Source organism: Mus caroli, unplaced genomic scaffold (genome assembly GCF_978045245.1).
Source record: "Mus caroli unplaced genomic scaffold, Mus_caroli_1 scaffold_7, whole genome shotgun sequence".
In the NCBI taxonomy this organism is placed as follows: domain Eukaryota; kingdom Metazoa; phylum Chordata; class Mammalia; order Rodentia; family Muridae; genus Mus; species Mus caroli.
Window position 1 is genome coordinate 125,513,057 of NW_028227262.1, and position 14,408 is coordinate 125,527,464.

Genomic DNA, 14,408 nt, shown 5'->3' on the forward strand with positions numbered 1-14,408 from the left:
AAAACCAAAGAAATTGAAAGAATGGTAATATTGTAAGAAACAATGTGGAGAAGCAGCAATAGGGAAGGGGATTGTTTTGTACTTTGTACCAACAACAATACTGTACAAATTATAATAAATATAAGATACAAAATTAGTATAACCACCATTTTGGAAAATAGAAATAGCTAAACATAAAAGAAATTTTATATGGTCTCTTCCACCAAGAAATGTTGCTACTTATTTTCTGTTCTAGGACTGAAAATCTTTTTCCTATATCTATATGGAGCTGAGGCATAAAGATGTTCACAACCATACAATATTGAAAAATTAAGAAGGGTTAGAAAGCTAATATATTCCTTAACAAGGAAAATGTGATCCACTTAAAATGAATTTAACAATAGTTATACATATATTAGTATGAATGCACTTGCAATGTGAAATACTGAGTGAAAAAAAGTCACAAAAGGCTACCCAAGTAAAGCATTTTCATTTTAAAAGTGAGTGCAGAGCTTGAGGCAGTAGCTCAGAGGGTGTAACACACACTGCACAAACACAAATATCTGAGTTTGGGTCTCCAGCTCTCATGTAAAAGCCAGGGGTAGTGGTAAGTACCTGCAGCCCCTGTGCTGGGAGGTGGAAAGAGGAGGATGCCAAAGATCATTAGCCAACCAGGCTAGCCCAGACACTGAGCCCCGGGTCCACTGAGAGCCTGCCAAAAATAGGGAAGAGAAGTGGTTGAGGAAGACATTCCAACTTGACCTTTTGACCTCCACACATGACTGCACAGGCGAGTGCACTCCTGCACAAATATGCACACAGGCAGACACCACACACAAAGAAGAGAAAAAAAAGACATGGTTATTAAAATACTAATGGTCTCTATATAAAAAGAATCACAAAACACAGACAGGAGACAAACCGCAAACTAGACAGGGATGAGTACAGGGAAAGAACACAAGAAAGTGACTCTGAGGAGCTTTTCACAGAAACATTTTCTACTTAAAAAAAAAAAAAAAGTAAATGGGACTGAATGTCTATATTTTTTCAATATGGCAAAATAAACAACTGTATCTGTTATGTAATTTTTCTAACTGCCCTAAATAATTTAGAATTCTGAAGGCTATTTTAAAACAATTTGCTCCCAAGCTTTAACACCTGAGTATGTTTAATGTAAAGGAAAAGTGTCTTCCCATGACATTTCCATCACCCTTAGTGAGAGAGAACCTTCCTGGAGCAGGGAAAGGTAGAGAGAGTCAAGAATGAGCCAGAGAGGTCCAGGTGCTCACAGGCAGGCATCTTAGATTAAGGGACAGTGTATCTTCTTCATTTTGATCTAATGGAACATCTGATGACGGTATGCTGCACAGTCTTCTCTGCTTGAATGAATGCCTTGTTTCCTGAAACAAATGATGTAACCCCAAAGTGGACATCTAGAGACTTTTGAAGACTTTTGAACATATAAATGGCATTGTTGGTCCTGATGCGGTTCGTGTGTATTTTCTGTCTTCCAGTTTCTTCCTTCCCTTCCACTTTTCACCCCTTCTCCACATTCTTTCTGCTCACTTCACATATGGCATTTTAAAAAAGGTATCATGGATTTTTAAAAGCATTTTTCAAAGTCTGTGGTAGTCATAATTTCAAATATGTCTTCCCTTCCTGCACTTTCTGTCACAATATATAAACAAGATTTAAAATATCTATTACTCTGGTTTCTGTCTCTCTGTTCCCAGATTTATAATTGTAAAGGATTTCTCTATTTGGATTAAAATGCATGCTTGCCTTGGTTGCAGGTTATTATAACAACATCACAAGCATTACAAACTTCTACTAGACCTTGAAGGGTGGGCAGGCTTGAGATGGGGAAAAACAATTCCCTCATTCTATTTTGACAAGGGTGACTGTTTCCTTCTTTTCTAGACTTGGAGTTTCCTTCAGGCATGGGAAATTCTTACAAATCATACTTTAGTCTACAGAGACAACAGAAGCATGGTGCTATTATAATCCCATGAATTACTCATATAGAAAAAGTTATGTTCAAATGTCATTGTGGGAAACTCCACAAATGGTATATAATTTTGAACTGCACATAGCAAAATGTCAGACTTTCCAAATAGCTTACAGATCCAGGGATTTCACCTGGCAGAAGGATATTTTCTGAAAGCAAGACTCTGAACCAAGAGGTATAAATGAGAAGAAAGACTGGGTGATCATAAACCCCATAGCTTGTTGATCTTTAAAGAGAAACCACTTGGTTACCTTGAAAATGCTGGTCTTGTTTCAGTATATCCAGGATCAGTCATCCTACATTTCTTTCAAGTTCCCAGATGATCCCAGTGTTGCTGGATTATATGGATATACACAGAGAAAGCCAACGAGCAAATGTGATAACTCAGGGATAGGGAAACAAGAAAGAAAGTCAGAACAAGTAGGGGATGGTTTCTTTCTAAACATTCCACTCAAATGCTAATTAAAGACAAAAAGGGAAGAGAAGGAGGAGGGAGTATGGAGAAGCTTTGCAGAACTAGAAGGCAGCTGTTACTTTCTAAGATATAAGTTCTAAGAATCTGGAGCATTGTTGCCCTGTACAATATAGTACTAATGTTGCCTAGCCTATCATTTGTTAAGGTAAGACAAAAATTCACTATGTTTTAGTATAAAATCTACTGATTCATAAGTCTCAAGTCAAATTTGTACATATATGTGAATGCACACCTACATAGAAAAATGCAAGCATTGTCAGTCAAAGAAATTGAATTTTCATATTAGACTTTCAGGTACTTCCAATCATTAGGTACGGTAAAGGACCCAGAAGCTGAGCAGACGGCAAAGAAGCCCTTCAGGAGATACTGACTCTTACTAGTAGACACATGGACAAATGTTGTGAATTAGAGCGTGATGCAAAAAGAGAAGCCACGGTCAGACCCAAACGTCAAAATAGTGTGAAATGGAGACTTGTTTGTCTTGACACAGTCTTGCTATGTAGATCTTGCTATACTTGTACATGCTTCATAGACCAGGCTAGTTTCAATCTCATGGACTCTCTCCTCCTGCCTCAGTCCCTCAAATGCTGAGACTAAGGGTGTGTGCCACCATGTCTGGTTCAAAAGTGTCTTTATGAGTGGAGAACTGATGTCAAAAAGTATTTGGATAAGTCTGATGATAGAGTGAAGGTGAGTAAATACAGGATGAAAATTCTCAATTATCACAAATATAAAAATTAAGCAACAGGAAGGTGCTGATTCAGGTCAGAGTTGGGACAATATGAAAATCTTCCAGGAAAGGCAGTCATCCAGAAATTGGGACTTCTGTGACCAAAGCTGCGACTTCTGAGAAGATTCAGGCTGTTGGGATCAAATTCTAGCTTACAGTAGAAGTTAGAAGTGGCAACCAGAACTCACCAGCCTCATTTGACCTTCCTCTTATTTTGCTGAGGCAGACCATCATATATGGGTGCTCCAAAGTGTTTTCTTGGTGGACAGGCCTTTAATCCAGCTTTATAGAAGAAATGATAAAATCAACTGCATTCTCAGAAAATGATTTAGTCTTGGAACAAGCTTCCCTTTAGTGGACTTGGATGGGGGCAGAGGGACAGATTTGAGACTTAATGTAAGAACAGTAAATAGTATCAGGAGATGGGTTGGTCAGAACTAGGGAGTATGATAGTCAAGGGGCCCATGTTGTCTTTGAAACCTATATTCTTCCAAGTATGGCAGGAAACATAAAGCTGTAAGGAAAAGTTTTGGGGCTATCCATGGGTTATTGTTAAAAGAAAATACATAGCCTTCCCACTGCACTGGCATTTTAAATTAAACTCGTGCCCACAGATTCTCTTCAGAGCTGTTTAGAAGGATTCAGTCAAGGTTCTGCTTTATTTTGCTTTTTTTATTGTTTGTCAAGACTACAGAGGCAGACTCTGTAAAAACTGTCAACATCAAAATACCTTTATTCTTTTTCCTTTAAAAAGATAACACAATGAAGATATGGCAGGGTCTGGGCTTATTAAGAAGCTCTTAGATGCTCTGAAAGAGCAAGGATGCTGGGGAGCAAAAACCCAGCCCAGAGGATTCAGCTGGCTGCTGGTGAATCATAGAGAAGAAAGCTGGATATTGTACAGGCCTAAAGAAAAGACCTCATCAAAGCCCTAGCCACAGTCTCAGTAAATTTCCAAATACAATCCAGAATCCTCAGACAGCAAGAAGTGCGAGAAAGAGAATCAACAATGTAGTGGATGACAACAGTTATTGATTGTTCGGCACATTTTAGGCGATTACATAGCAAATTATATAAGTCACAGACGGTTATAAATTTAACCACTTCCTTTCAGTGCCTGAAAACTGTAGAAACGTACAGTTTTAGACTAAGCAAAGCAACAGATTTCACTAGCATTAAGATTCCCTGTGAGTCTCCCTGTGTTGTCTGCAGTAGCTCAGCTGCCATCCTCACAAATGCAAGCTGAACACTTCTGCATCCCCAAGTTCATGTGCTTCGAAGCTGGATTCAGGCTCATCTGAGCCACCCATCTTCTCACTGTGCTTGCTCTGATTTCTCACTTTGGTTAAAAATATGGATGGAGGTCCCACCCATACAGGCACAATTAAAAGATGAAAGGAATAGAATCAAAAGAGAGGTCCATCATGAAGAAATGTCTACAGTACAGCCTGCCTATTTCTGCATTCCAGCAACATTCAGTCCATTTGAGACACCAAATGAGAGTGTAGATAGACATCCATAGACACTAATTTGAGTGCAGAAAATTGACATGAAGACAATCTGTTTGGGAGGAAATATGAAAGGAAATGGGAGATTTTCCAAGCTTTCATTTCCACCTTTATTAACTTTTGCTTCCAAGCCCCTAAAAATAACTACTAGGTGGTGACTTAATGCTGCAGAAACCCCCACAGCTTCCTCTCACGAAGCACATCCCATCCAGAAAAAGTAGTCATGATTTGAAGGTTGATTTCAGGTGATCATTTTTTTTCACCTTATGTCTTGTCTTGGTTCTTTGCAGGAAGCACAATGTGCCTACATCCTCTTTGTTATTGCCATATTTTGGATCACAGAAGCCTTGCCCCTGTCAATCACAGCTCTCCTGCCTGGCTTAATGTTCCCCATGTTTGGGATCATGCGTTCTTCACACGTAAGTTCTTCAAATGCTGTTAAATTTTGATGACTTACTTATGTGGTGACATCATTTGAGAAAAGTCCTTAAAGGGAGCCATGATCCTGACATAAGGTTTCTTTGTAAGTGCTCTAAATACCCGAGTACTCCTTCGCTGAGAGTCTGCATGTCTGTCCATCTTCAATGAACAAATAGGTCATAGCTTCTTGAGTCATGTTTGTCTATAGGAGAAATGTGACCATCTTCTCTTGCTGACATTTATAGCTGGCTCCTTTCGCCCAAATAAAGGGGCCATTCATTCACATCCTAAGATCTTGCACATTTCCCTAATCCCACAGAATTCAAACTGACAATATGGAGGGTGAGGGGAGGAAACACAATTTGTGCTTTTTAGGAAGAAAAAGCTCCCTGTTTTTCTTTCCAGCAAGCTGGTATTTAAAGAGATAAAGCCAAATTAGCTTTCCTGTGCATTTCTATTTTGTTCTTGCTGAGAGGAGTTTATTCATGCTGAGATCTGGGTTTTGTTGTTTGTCTTATTTACTTTATGCAGTCTGAGGATACCCATCTAAAGAAAATAAATTCAGTTTCCCCTTAAATACAGGAAACACCCTGAAACCAGAACACTTATCTCTTTACTTTCTCCAGGTAGTGAATAAGTAACTGCCTAAAGTGTTTATGACTTTAGAGTAGCAATATTCTTATGAAAGCCCTCAAGTTCATACTGTCAGTCAGTGCAATCTGACTTTCTTTCTGCCTTCTGTGTGGGTCTAGTGCCATTATCTGGATACTGACACATCTTGCATGTGGATGGAGATTTTTCTTTCTAACTAGTCTTGGTTAAGCTCTTCCTATCAGAGGAGTTGTTTCTACTTCATTTTCACATAGTTTATGCCCAATTAGGAGCCAAAATTATTTTTGTACTTAGTATCCTGTCTGTTCCTCTTTCCATACCATGTTTGATCTTCCTCCCAACTTTTCTTCTGTCCTTTCTAATTATGATTATTTTGAAGAAGAGCATGGCAAGGGTTATCCTTCTATTGCTTTTCCCTCTCAGCTGAGGTTCAGCTTCTCAGAAATCTGGAGCCCCAAATTCTAAGTTTCTTAGGCGATCGAACATGTGGAGAAGACCAGTCAGAGTCAGCAAATATGTTGCCGGAGCTTACAGTACTTTACCACTGTGGCTGTCAGTACCAGTTCAGAAATCTTTTATTTTCAAAGGTTACACAATCACTAGCCCTTGGGTTTTAGAGGTGGAAAAGAATTCTTCAGAGACAACTCTCTCCTAGGGTAGGCATCTCCTCCATTTTACGTCCCACAAATGACCTCATTCCATGTCATGTTTTTCTGGTTGTAGGCCGTCAGTAAATCACAAGATTGGCAATTTTGACTTCCAAGAAGTTCAGCTTCATTTAGACTAAGTCTGGCATTCAATTACATTGACCCATGCAATTTTTGCTTCACATCTGTTCTGCAAATAAACATCATAAATGCATGTAGCATTTCTTGGAAGTTAAATATTAATGTAATTCATAGCTCCAGTCCATATGATTTCTAGGTCTTAACTCCTCTCTTTTTTTTTTATTACGTATTTTCCTCAATTACATTTCCAGTGCTATCCCAAAAGTCCCCCATACCCCCACCCACTTCCCTACCCACCCATTCCCATTCTTTTGGCCCTGGCATTCCCCTGTATTGGGGCATATAAAGTTTGCAAGTCCAATGGGCCTCTCTTTCCAGTGATGGCCGACTAGGCCATCTTTCGATACATATGCAGCTAGAGACAAGAGCTCCGGGGTACTGGTTAGTTCATCATGTTGTTCCAACTATAGGGTTGCAGATCCCTTTAGCTCCTTGGGTACTTTCTCTAGCTTCTCCATTGAGAGCCCTGTGATCCATCCAATAGCTGACAGTGAGCATCCACTTCTGTGTTTGTTTGGCCCTGGCATAGTTTCACAAGAGAGAGCTATATCTGGGTCCTTTCAGCAAAATCTTGCTAGTGTATGCAATGGTGTCAGCGTTTGGAAGCTGATTATGGGATGGGTCCCTGGATATGGCAGTCTCTAGATGGTCCATCCTTTCATCACAGCTCCAAACTTTGTCTCTGTAACTCCTTCCATGGATGTTTTATTCCCAATTCTAAGAAGGGGCACAGTGTCCACACTTTGGTCTTCATTCTTCTTGAGTTTCATGCGTTTAGCAAATTGTATTTTATATCTTGGGTATCCTAAGTTTTGGGCTAATATCCACTTATCAGTGAATACATATTGTGTGAGTTCCTTTGTGATTGTGTTACCTCACTCAAGATGATGCCCTCCAGGTCCACCCATTTGGCTAGGATTTCATAAATTCATTCTTTTTAATAGCTGAGTAGTACTCCATTGTGTAAATGTACCATATTTTCTATATCCATTCCTCTGTTGAGGGGCATCTGGGTTCTTTCCAGCTTCTGCCTATTATAAATAAGGCTGCTATGAACATAGTGGAGCATGTGTCCTTCTTACCGGTTGGGACATCTTCTGGATATATGCCCAGGAGAAGTATTGCTGGATGCTCCGGTAGTACTATGTCCAATTTTCTGAGGAACCACCAGACTGATTTCCAGAGTGGTTATACAAGCCTGCAATCCCACCCACAATGTAGGAGTGTTCCTCTTTCTCCACATCCTCGCCAGCATCTGCTGTCACCTGAATTTTTGATCTTAGCCATTCTGACTGGTGTGAGGTGGAATCTCAGGGCTGTTTTGATTTTCATTTCCCTGATGATTAAGGATGTTGAATATTTTTTCAGATGCTTCTCTGCCATTCGGTATTCCTCAGGTGAGAATTCTTTGTTCAGTTCTGAGCCCCATTTTTAATGGGGTTATTTGATTTTCTGGAGTCCACCTTCTTGAGTTCTTTATATATATTGGATATTAGTCCCTTATCTGATTTAGGATAGGTGAAGATCCTTTCCCAATCTGTTGGTGGTCTTTTTGTCTCATTGATAGTGTCTTTTGCCTTGCAGAAGCTTTCCAGTTTCATGAGGTCCCACTTGTCAATTCTCGATCTTACAGCACAAGCCATTGCTGTTCTATTCAAGAATTTTTCCCCTGTGCCCATATCTTCAAGGCTTTTCCCCACTTTCTCCTCTATAAGTTTCAGTGTCTCTGGTTTTATGTGAAGTTCCTTGATCCACTTAGATTTGACCTTAGTACAAGGAGACAGGAATGGATCAATTCGCATTCTTCTACATGATAACCACCAGTTGTGCCAGCACCATTTGTTGAAAATGCTGTCTTTCTTCCACTGGATGGTTTTAGCTCCCTTGTCGAAGATCAAGTGACCATAGGTGTGTGGCTTCATTTCAGCATCAGCAACAGAATACAAGAGATGGAAGAGAGAAACTCCTCTCTTAAAACCTACCACCTTCAATTCTATCACCACCAACAACTATTTCATCTTATTATCTCATTCCAGAGCTAGCACTAGTTACTTTGCTTGTTGACAATACTTAAAATTAAGCAGGTTAACGAATTAACTATGTTTCCTGCTGCTGCAATAAAGAATCCTGACAAGAGCAAATTAAGGCAAGAATGGTTAACTTTGGCTCACAGTTTGGTTGTACTGTCCATCATTCTGGGGAAAGAGTAGGAACAGAGATTTAAGGCATCTGGTAACTTTGTATCTTCAGTCAGAAAGCAAAGAACAAGGAATGCTAGCGTTCAGCTCAATTGTTTCTTCTTTTTATTAGGTCTATGAAAAAAATCCATTGAACAGTGTTATCCACACAGGGCAAATTTTCCCATCTCAACTAACCCAGCCTAGACAAATCCCCCTCAGGTATGCCTAGAAGCCAACCTAATCTAGAAAATCCCTTATTGGCATCTTCTCAGGCTTACATTCCAGATGATTCTGGATGCCATCAAGAAATCAAGGGTGTACAATCAAATAAAACATGTAAAACAATGTTCAAATGACGGTACAAAACCCGTGAGTTTTTAATATCAACAGTTTTGAGAGTGTTGCATCATTGATATACCTCAGGTCAATAGTTTGATCACTGAGTAGGTGAGTCTCTTTGTCCAAGTGGAGAGCCCTAAGTTTGTCTTTCTTTGGACACAATATTTATAATTTTATTCACATACTTTAAAGCCAATGCTAACTATTTAAACCTTGTTATGCATATTGCTATAATTGAAAAAATACCAACTATTGAATTTTTATACTGTTGAGTTAAATTTAAACTGCTAAGTAGTGAGTATGATCAATTTGATCTTCTATAACAGATATTACTATCCCTATAGTTGAAAATACATTTATAAATAAAACGTTTGAGAAAAATCTACGCATATATTGATGTTATATAACACATTTACTCAGTCATTCAATAAATATTTATGTGGTAAGGCCTGCCAGACACTTGGAAAACAGTAATAAATAAAACTTGGAGATTTTTTATGAATAAAAGTAGACAAATTTCCTATTTATTTTAGAATAATGGAGAGAGTAAACAATATATCTGATAAATATATGAGTTAAATCATTTGTTTAAAATGTAATTGCTGGCTCCTAAAAAGATGGCTTAGTGTTGAATCTACTCTCGATGCAAATACAAGGACAAGAAGGTAGATCTTCAGCAGCCACACAAAAAGCCAGGTGTAGCACCCGAAACTTGTAATGTCAGCTCCAGGGTGTAGAAGGAAGGCTTTGCATACTGGAAAGCCAATCTACAGAATTGCTGAGCCACAGATTTAGTGGAGAACCTGTCTTCAGAAAATAAGGTAGAGAGTGATGGAGAAAGATATGAGATGTCCACTTCTTGCCTCCACATACACATACCAAGGCATAGGCATCTGCATACACACACACACACACACACACACACACACACACACACACACACACACACGGGCACACACATGCGTAGATCTACTCCCCACATCAATTAAATATATTTGATGATATGAAAAAACATGCAAAAAGTTAGTGAAGATCAGTAGGGTAACAATTCAGATAAAGTTATTTACTCTAATAAAACTTTTTTAATCAGGATAAACATCCTATTTAGCTGGAGATAAAGATTTTAGTTATTTAAGTACTGGAGAATGTCCATTAAAGGAGAACACCCCCTTACAAAAGCCTCAAGGCAGGTTAGTGCCTATGGCATGACTACAGCCAAAGGATTAAGTACAAATCTACTAAAGAGGGTGTCAGGGAGGGGCCTCGATAAGATTTGAGCTGGCTGTGGCCAACAAGTCCATGATAAACTTTTATCAATGAGGAGGTAGAAACTTAATGGATAATATTGAGCAGACTTTGATTTTCAAGGAATAATTTGAGCTACTGTATTGAGAAAGTAAGCAAAGAGGAGATGGGCAAGCTACTGCAAGCTAGGTGGAGACCAGAACAGGGCTGTGACACATATATCGATTATATTGTTAATGACGTTGGAAAGAAAAGCCAGCTGCTAACTCACTTCCTTTACTTACTAGATATAGCACTCAATTGAAAGAAGAGATTCAAGGATGCCTCTTAGGTGTTCGTCCTTTCAGGTAGAGAAATGGAGCTGCATCCAGGAATCTGGAATGATTGTAGAAAGCTGACTGGGTGTGGGGAAGGGTGGAAGCATGGGGCTTTAGTTCTTGATGTGTACACTTGAGATGCTTATTGGGTCCCTAAGTGGAGATGTTGAGTATGGGGTACAAGTATGGATTCAGCTTACTGGACATTCGGAGTTTATGAGAGATGGGATAACCTGGAGTTACTAGATCTGGCAGGCACCAGCGTTTAGATATCTTTAAAGTCTATGACTTAAGATCATTTAGGAAAGTAAGTGAAAACATAAAACTGAAGTGGAGATGGGGTAGCTCAGCGGTTAAGAGCCCCAGCTGCTCTTCCAGAGGGCCAGGCTCAATTCCCAGTTCCCAAACAGCAGGCACTGCTGTCTATAGCTCCAGTTTCAGGGTTTCTGACTTCCCCACACAGGTATCCATTCTGGCAAAACACCAATGAACATTTTAAAAAAGGAAAGAAAAGAGGAAAGAAGGGAGGGAGAGAGGGAGGGAGGGAGGGAGGGAGGGAGGGAGAAGGAAAGAAGGAAAGAAGGAAACAAGAGAAAAAGAAAGAAAGAAAAAAAGAAACAAAAGGAAGAAGGAAAATCAAAATAGATTGTTGTATTTTACAACCTTCAGAGATTGGCAACACTGGCTATGGACCCTTAAAACTGTTATGTAAGTACTCTGGAGGCAATTTTGAGGCCACCCTGAGCCTTGTACATAGAAGGTCATTTGAAGATGAATAGAGAAAGTCAGTCTCAAATAATGCAAACAACAACAAAAACAGCTAGAACAACAAAACAAGAAACAGGTTAATGAGAAGAGAAAGTATTAGGCAAGGAGACCAGAAGAAAGGTTACTGAGATAAAAGGAAAACCAGAAAGGTGTGAAAGCCTTACATCCTAATGAAGCAAATGCTTTAAGGATGAAGCAATTACCAAGCTGTCAAATTGCTATTAAGTCAGTTAAAATGCAGACCAGAAATGTAAGCATTGCATAATAAAACAACTTAAATAAATATTCTAAAATGAAGTATTTAATCATATTAATTTTAAGCAACAAAGCATATATTACAGAGACATTTTTATTGAGCTCACAGACAATGTACAGAACTACTTTTCATGACTTTTTATTGATTTGGGCAAAGGTTGCTCAGCTGATAAATTATATAACTAGGCAGGAACCCAGGTGTTTCAATTGAAAAATTTCATATTTATTTTAGATGAAATCCCATTTGGGGGCAGGAATGTAACTATCTTGATCTTGTAAACGGACTTTAAACCTCATGAATTTTACTTGACATATCCATTTTTCTCTCAAAATAGTTTTATTTATCAGTGTCATTTCTAAATCACAAGTACTTCCTTTTTTCCTTCCTTCCTTTATTTACCTATTTCACAATCTCTTGGCCTCAAGCTTTCTATGTAGCAAAGAATGACCTGAGCCTTCTTCTTATCCCCCTGCCTCTACCTTCCAGCTGTATGTCTGAGATTATAGTATGCACCAGGCTGTGCTTTATTTGGTTCTGATACCAAAACCTAGGGATCTCTGCATGCACTCTACCAGCTGAGCCACATCACTAGTCCCTGAGAAAATTTTCTGTGATTGTCTCTTGGATGTTAGGCTATACACAATGTTCTTCCTCAAGTATATCTCATCTATATGAAATGCCAGATAGCATCTACAACAGCAAACAAAGAATATGGACCTTCTTCTTTAAGTTTAATCTCAAATTTGTTTACAAAGTAGACCATATAAGCTGGCAAAGGATTGATAATCTAAGAACCGAGGGCCAATCCATCTTGGTACCTAATTTTCAAAGTGAAGTTTTATTGCAATACAACTTAGTCACTTATTTTATATTGCTATTGGCTCTTGCATGCCACTGACAAAGTTGAATAATTGTTACAGAGATCATGTACATAAAAACAAAACAAAAACAACAAAATGATAACAACAAAAATATACCTAGAATATAATATACCTAGAATAACAAATAAAGAATATGCCTAGAATATTTACACAGTTACAATCTATCCTTTCAAAAGTATGATAATCCCTCAGTGAATCAAATAGGTTACAAGAACATCTTGCTGGACATGGTGGTGCATACTTTAAATCCTTGCACTCCAGAGGCAGAGACAGGTATATCCCCAGACTGGTCTACACAGTGAGTATCGGAATAGCCAGAGCTACATAAAGACCCTTCTTAACATCTGCCCCACTATACCCATAAAAGAATATAGTTCTGAACATATTCTTGTGCTTAGTCACTTGCTAATGCAGTTGTTTGCCCACATTTTCTGGGGATACATTCCAAGACAACCAGAGATTTCCCCAAAACTATTGATAGTGCCAACCTCATGTGATCTATTAATGTTTCCTGGGTGTTCTTCAGTGCTTGCACATAGTTTCAGAGTTAAAAAACTCTTCTATACTTTTGCCCTGCTATCTTCGTTTGCTTGATATCCATTAGAAAGCAAAATAAGTATTACTTAACATAAGTACTTTGATACCATAGTTATCAGTCCGATAAACAAGAAGGCTGTTAATGACTAACTTTCAGGAAGTTTATACTTCATGGATACACTAGAGAAAAGGTTGATTGATATTCTGGTATAGACAAAGATAGCATGAGATTTTATTATGTAACTTCAAGCAGAGTTATAATTTTAAATGTATCAACTATCCATTCAGGTGTCTAAAACAAAATAACAAAATTAACTGAAGCTAGGAACTTACAAACAATGGAAATGTATTTCGTTCTGGAGGCTGAAAGTTACAAGTTCAAAGCCCAGTAGAGGAGCTGTAGAGCAGCAAAGAGCACCTGTTCATGTACAGGATCTATGGTTCCACAAACTGGCATTGAACTACTCACAATTACCTATAAATTCATCTCTAGTGGATCCAGCGCCCTGTTTTTACTTCCATATGTACTCAGACAGGCACAAACATGTGTGTATGCACACACACACACACACACATAAAATAAAAGTTTAAAATAGCAATAGATTTGGTGTGTGTTAAGGGTTAACTTTCTGCTCTGTTGGTGTCGACTTTATGTTTCACTCATGATGAAGGACAAGAGAATGTCTTCTACCATCTTTTAAAAAAAGTAGAGCCAATGTTATGTTCATGTAATGGTCCCATACATAGATTTAGGGAAACAACAACATCATGCCTGTCTTAGTCAGGGTTTCTATTCCTGCAGAAACATCATGACCAAGAAGCAAGTTGGGGAGGAAAGGGTTTATTCGGCTTACACTTCCATGGTGCTATTCGTCACCAAAGGAAGTCAGGACTGGAACTCAAGCAGGTCAGAAAGCAGGAGCTGAAGCAGAAGCCATGGAGGGATGTTCTTTACTGGCTTGCTTCTCCTGGCTTGCTCAGCCTGCTGTCTTATAGAACCCAAGACTATCAGACCAGAGATGGTCCCACCCACAAGGGGCCTTTCCCCCTTGATCACTAATTGAGAAAATGCCCCACAGCTGGATCTCATGGAGGCATTTCCTCAAATGAAGCTCCTTTCTCTGTGATAACTCCAGCTGTGTCAAGTTGACACAAAACTAGCCAGTACAGTGCTATAGCAGTCAGTGAGTTATTTCCATAAGCAAAACACAAAAAGGAGCAACTTTCAAAATTCCAGTATTAGATTTATTATTATTATTATTATTATTATTATTATTATTATTATATACTTTCTTCATTTACATTCCAAATGCTATCCCATTTCCTAGTTTCCTCTCTGAAAGACCCCTGTACCCTCCCCCTGCC

General features: G+C 38.8%; 1 protein-coding gene across 2 annotated transcripts in view; it reads left to right on the forward strand.

Annotated features, from left to right (window-relative positions):
* The window catches only part of Slc13a1 (solute carrier family 13 member 1), a 77,120-nt gene that overhangs the window by 10,063 nt on the left and 52,649 nt on the right, over positions 1 to 14,408 (forward strand). For both annotated transcript variants that reach the window (XM_029478626.2, XM_021165220.3), the window contains exon 2: positions 4,991 to 5,119. In XM_029478626.2, the coding sequence (XP_029334486.1) occupies positions 4,991 to 5,119 (129 nt within the window). The remainder of the gene's footprint in view (positions 1 to 4,990; positions 5,120 to 14,408) is intronic.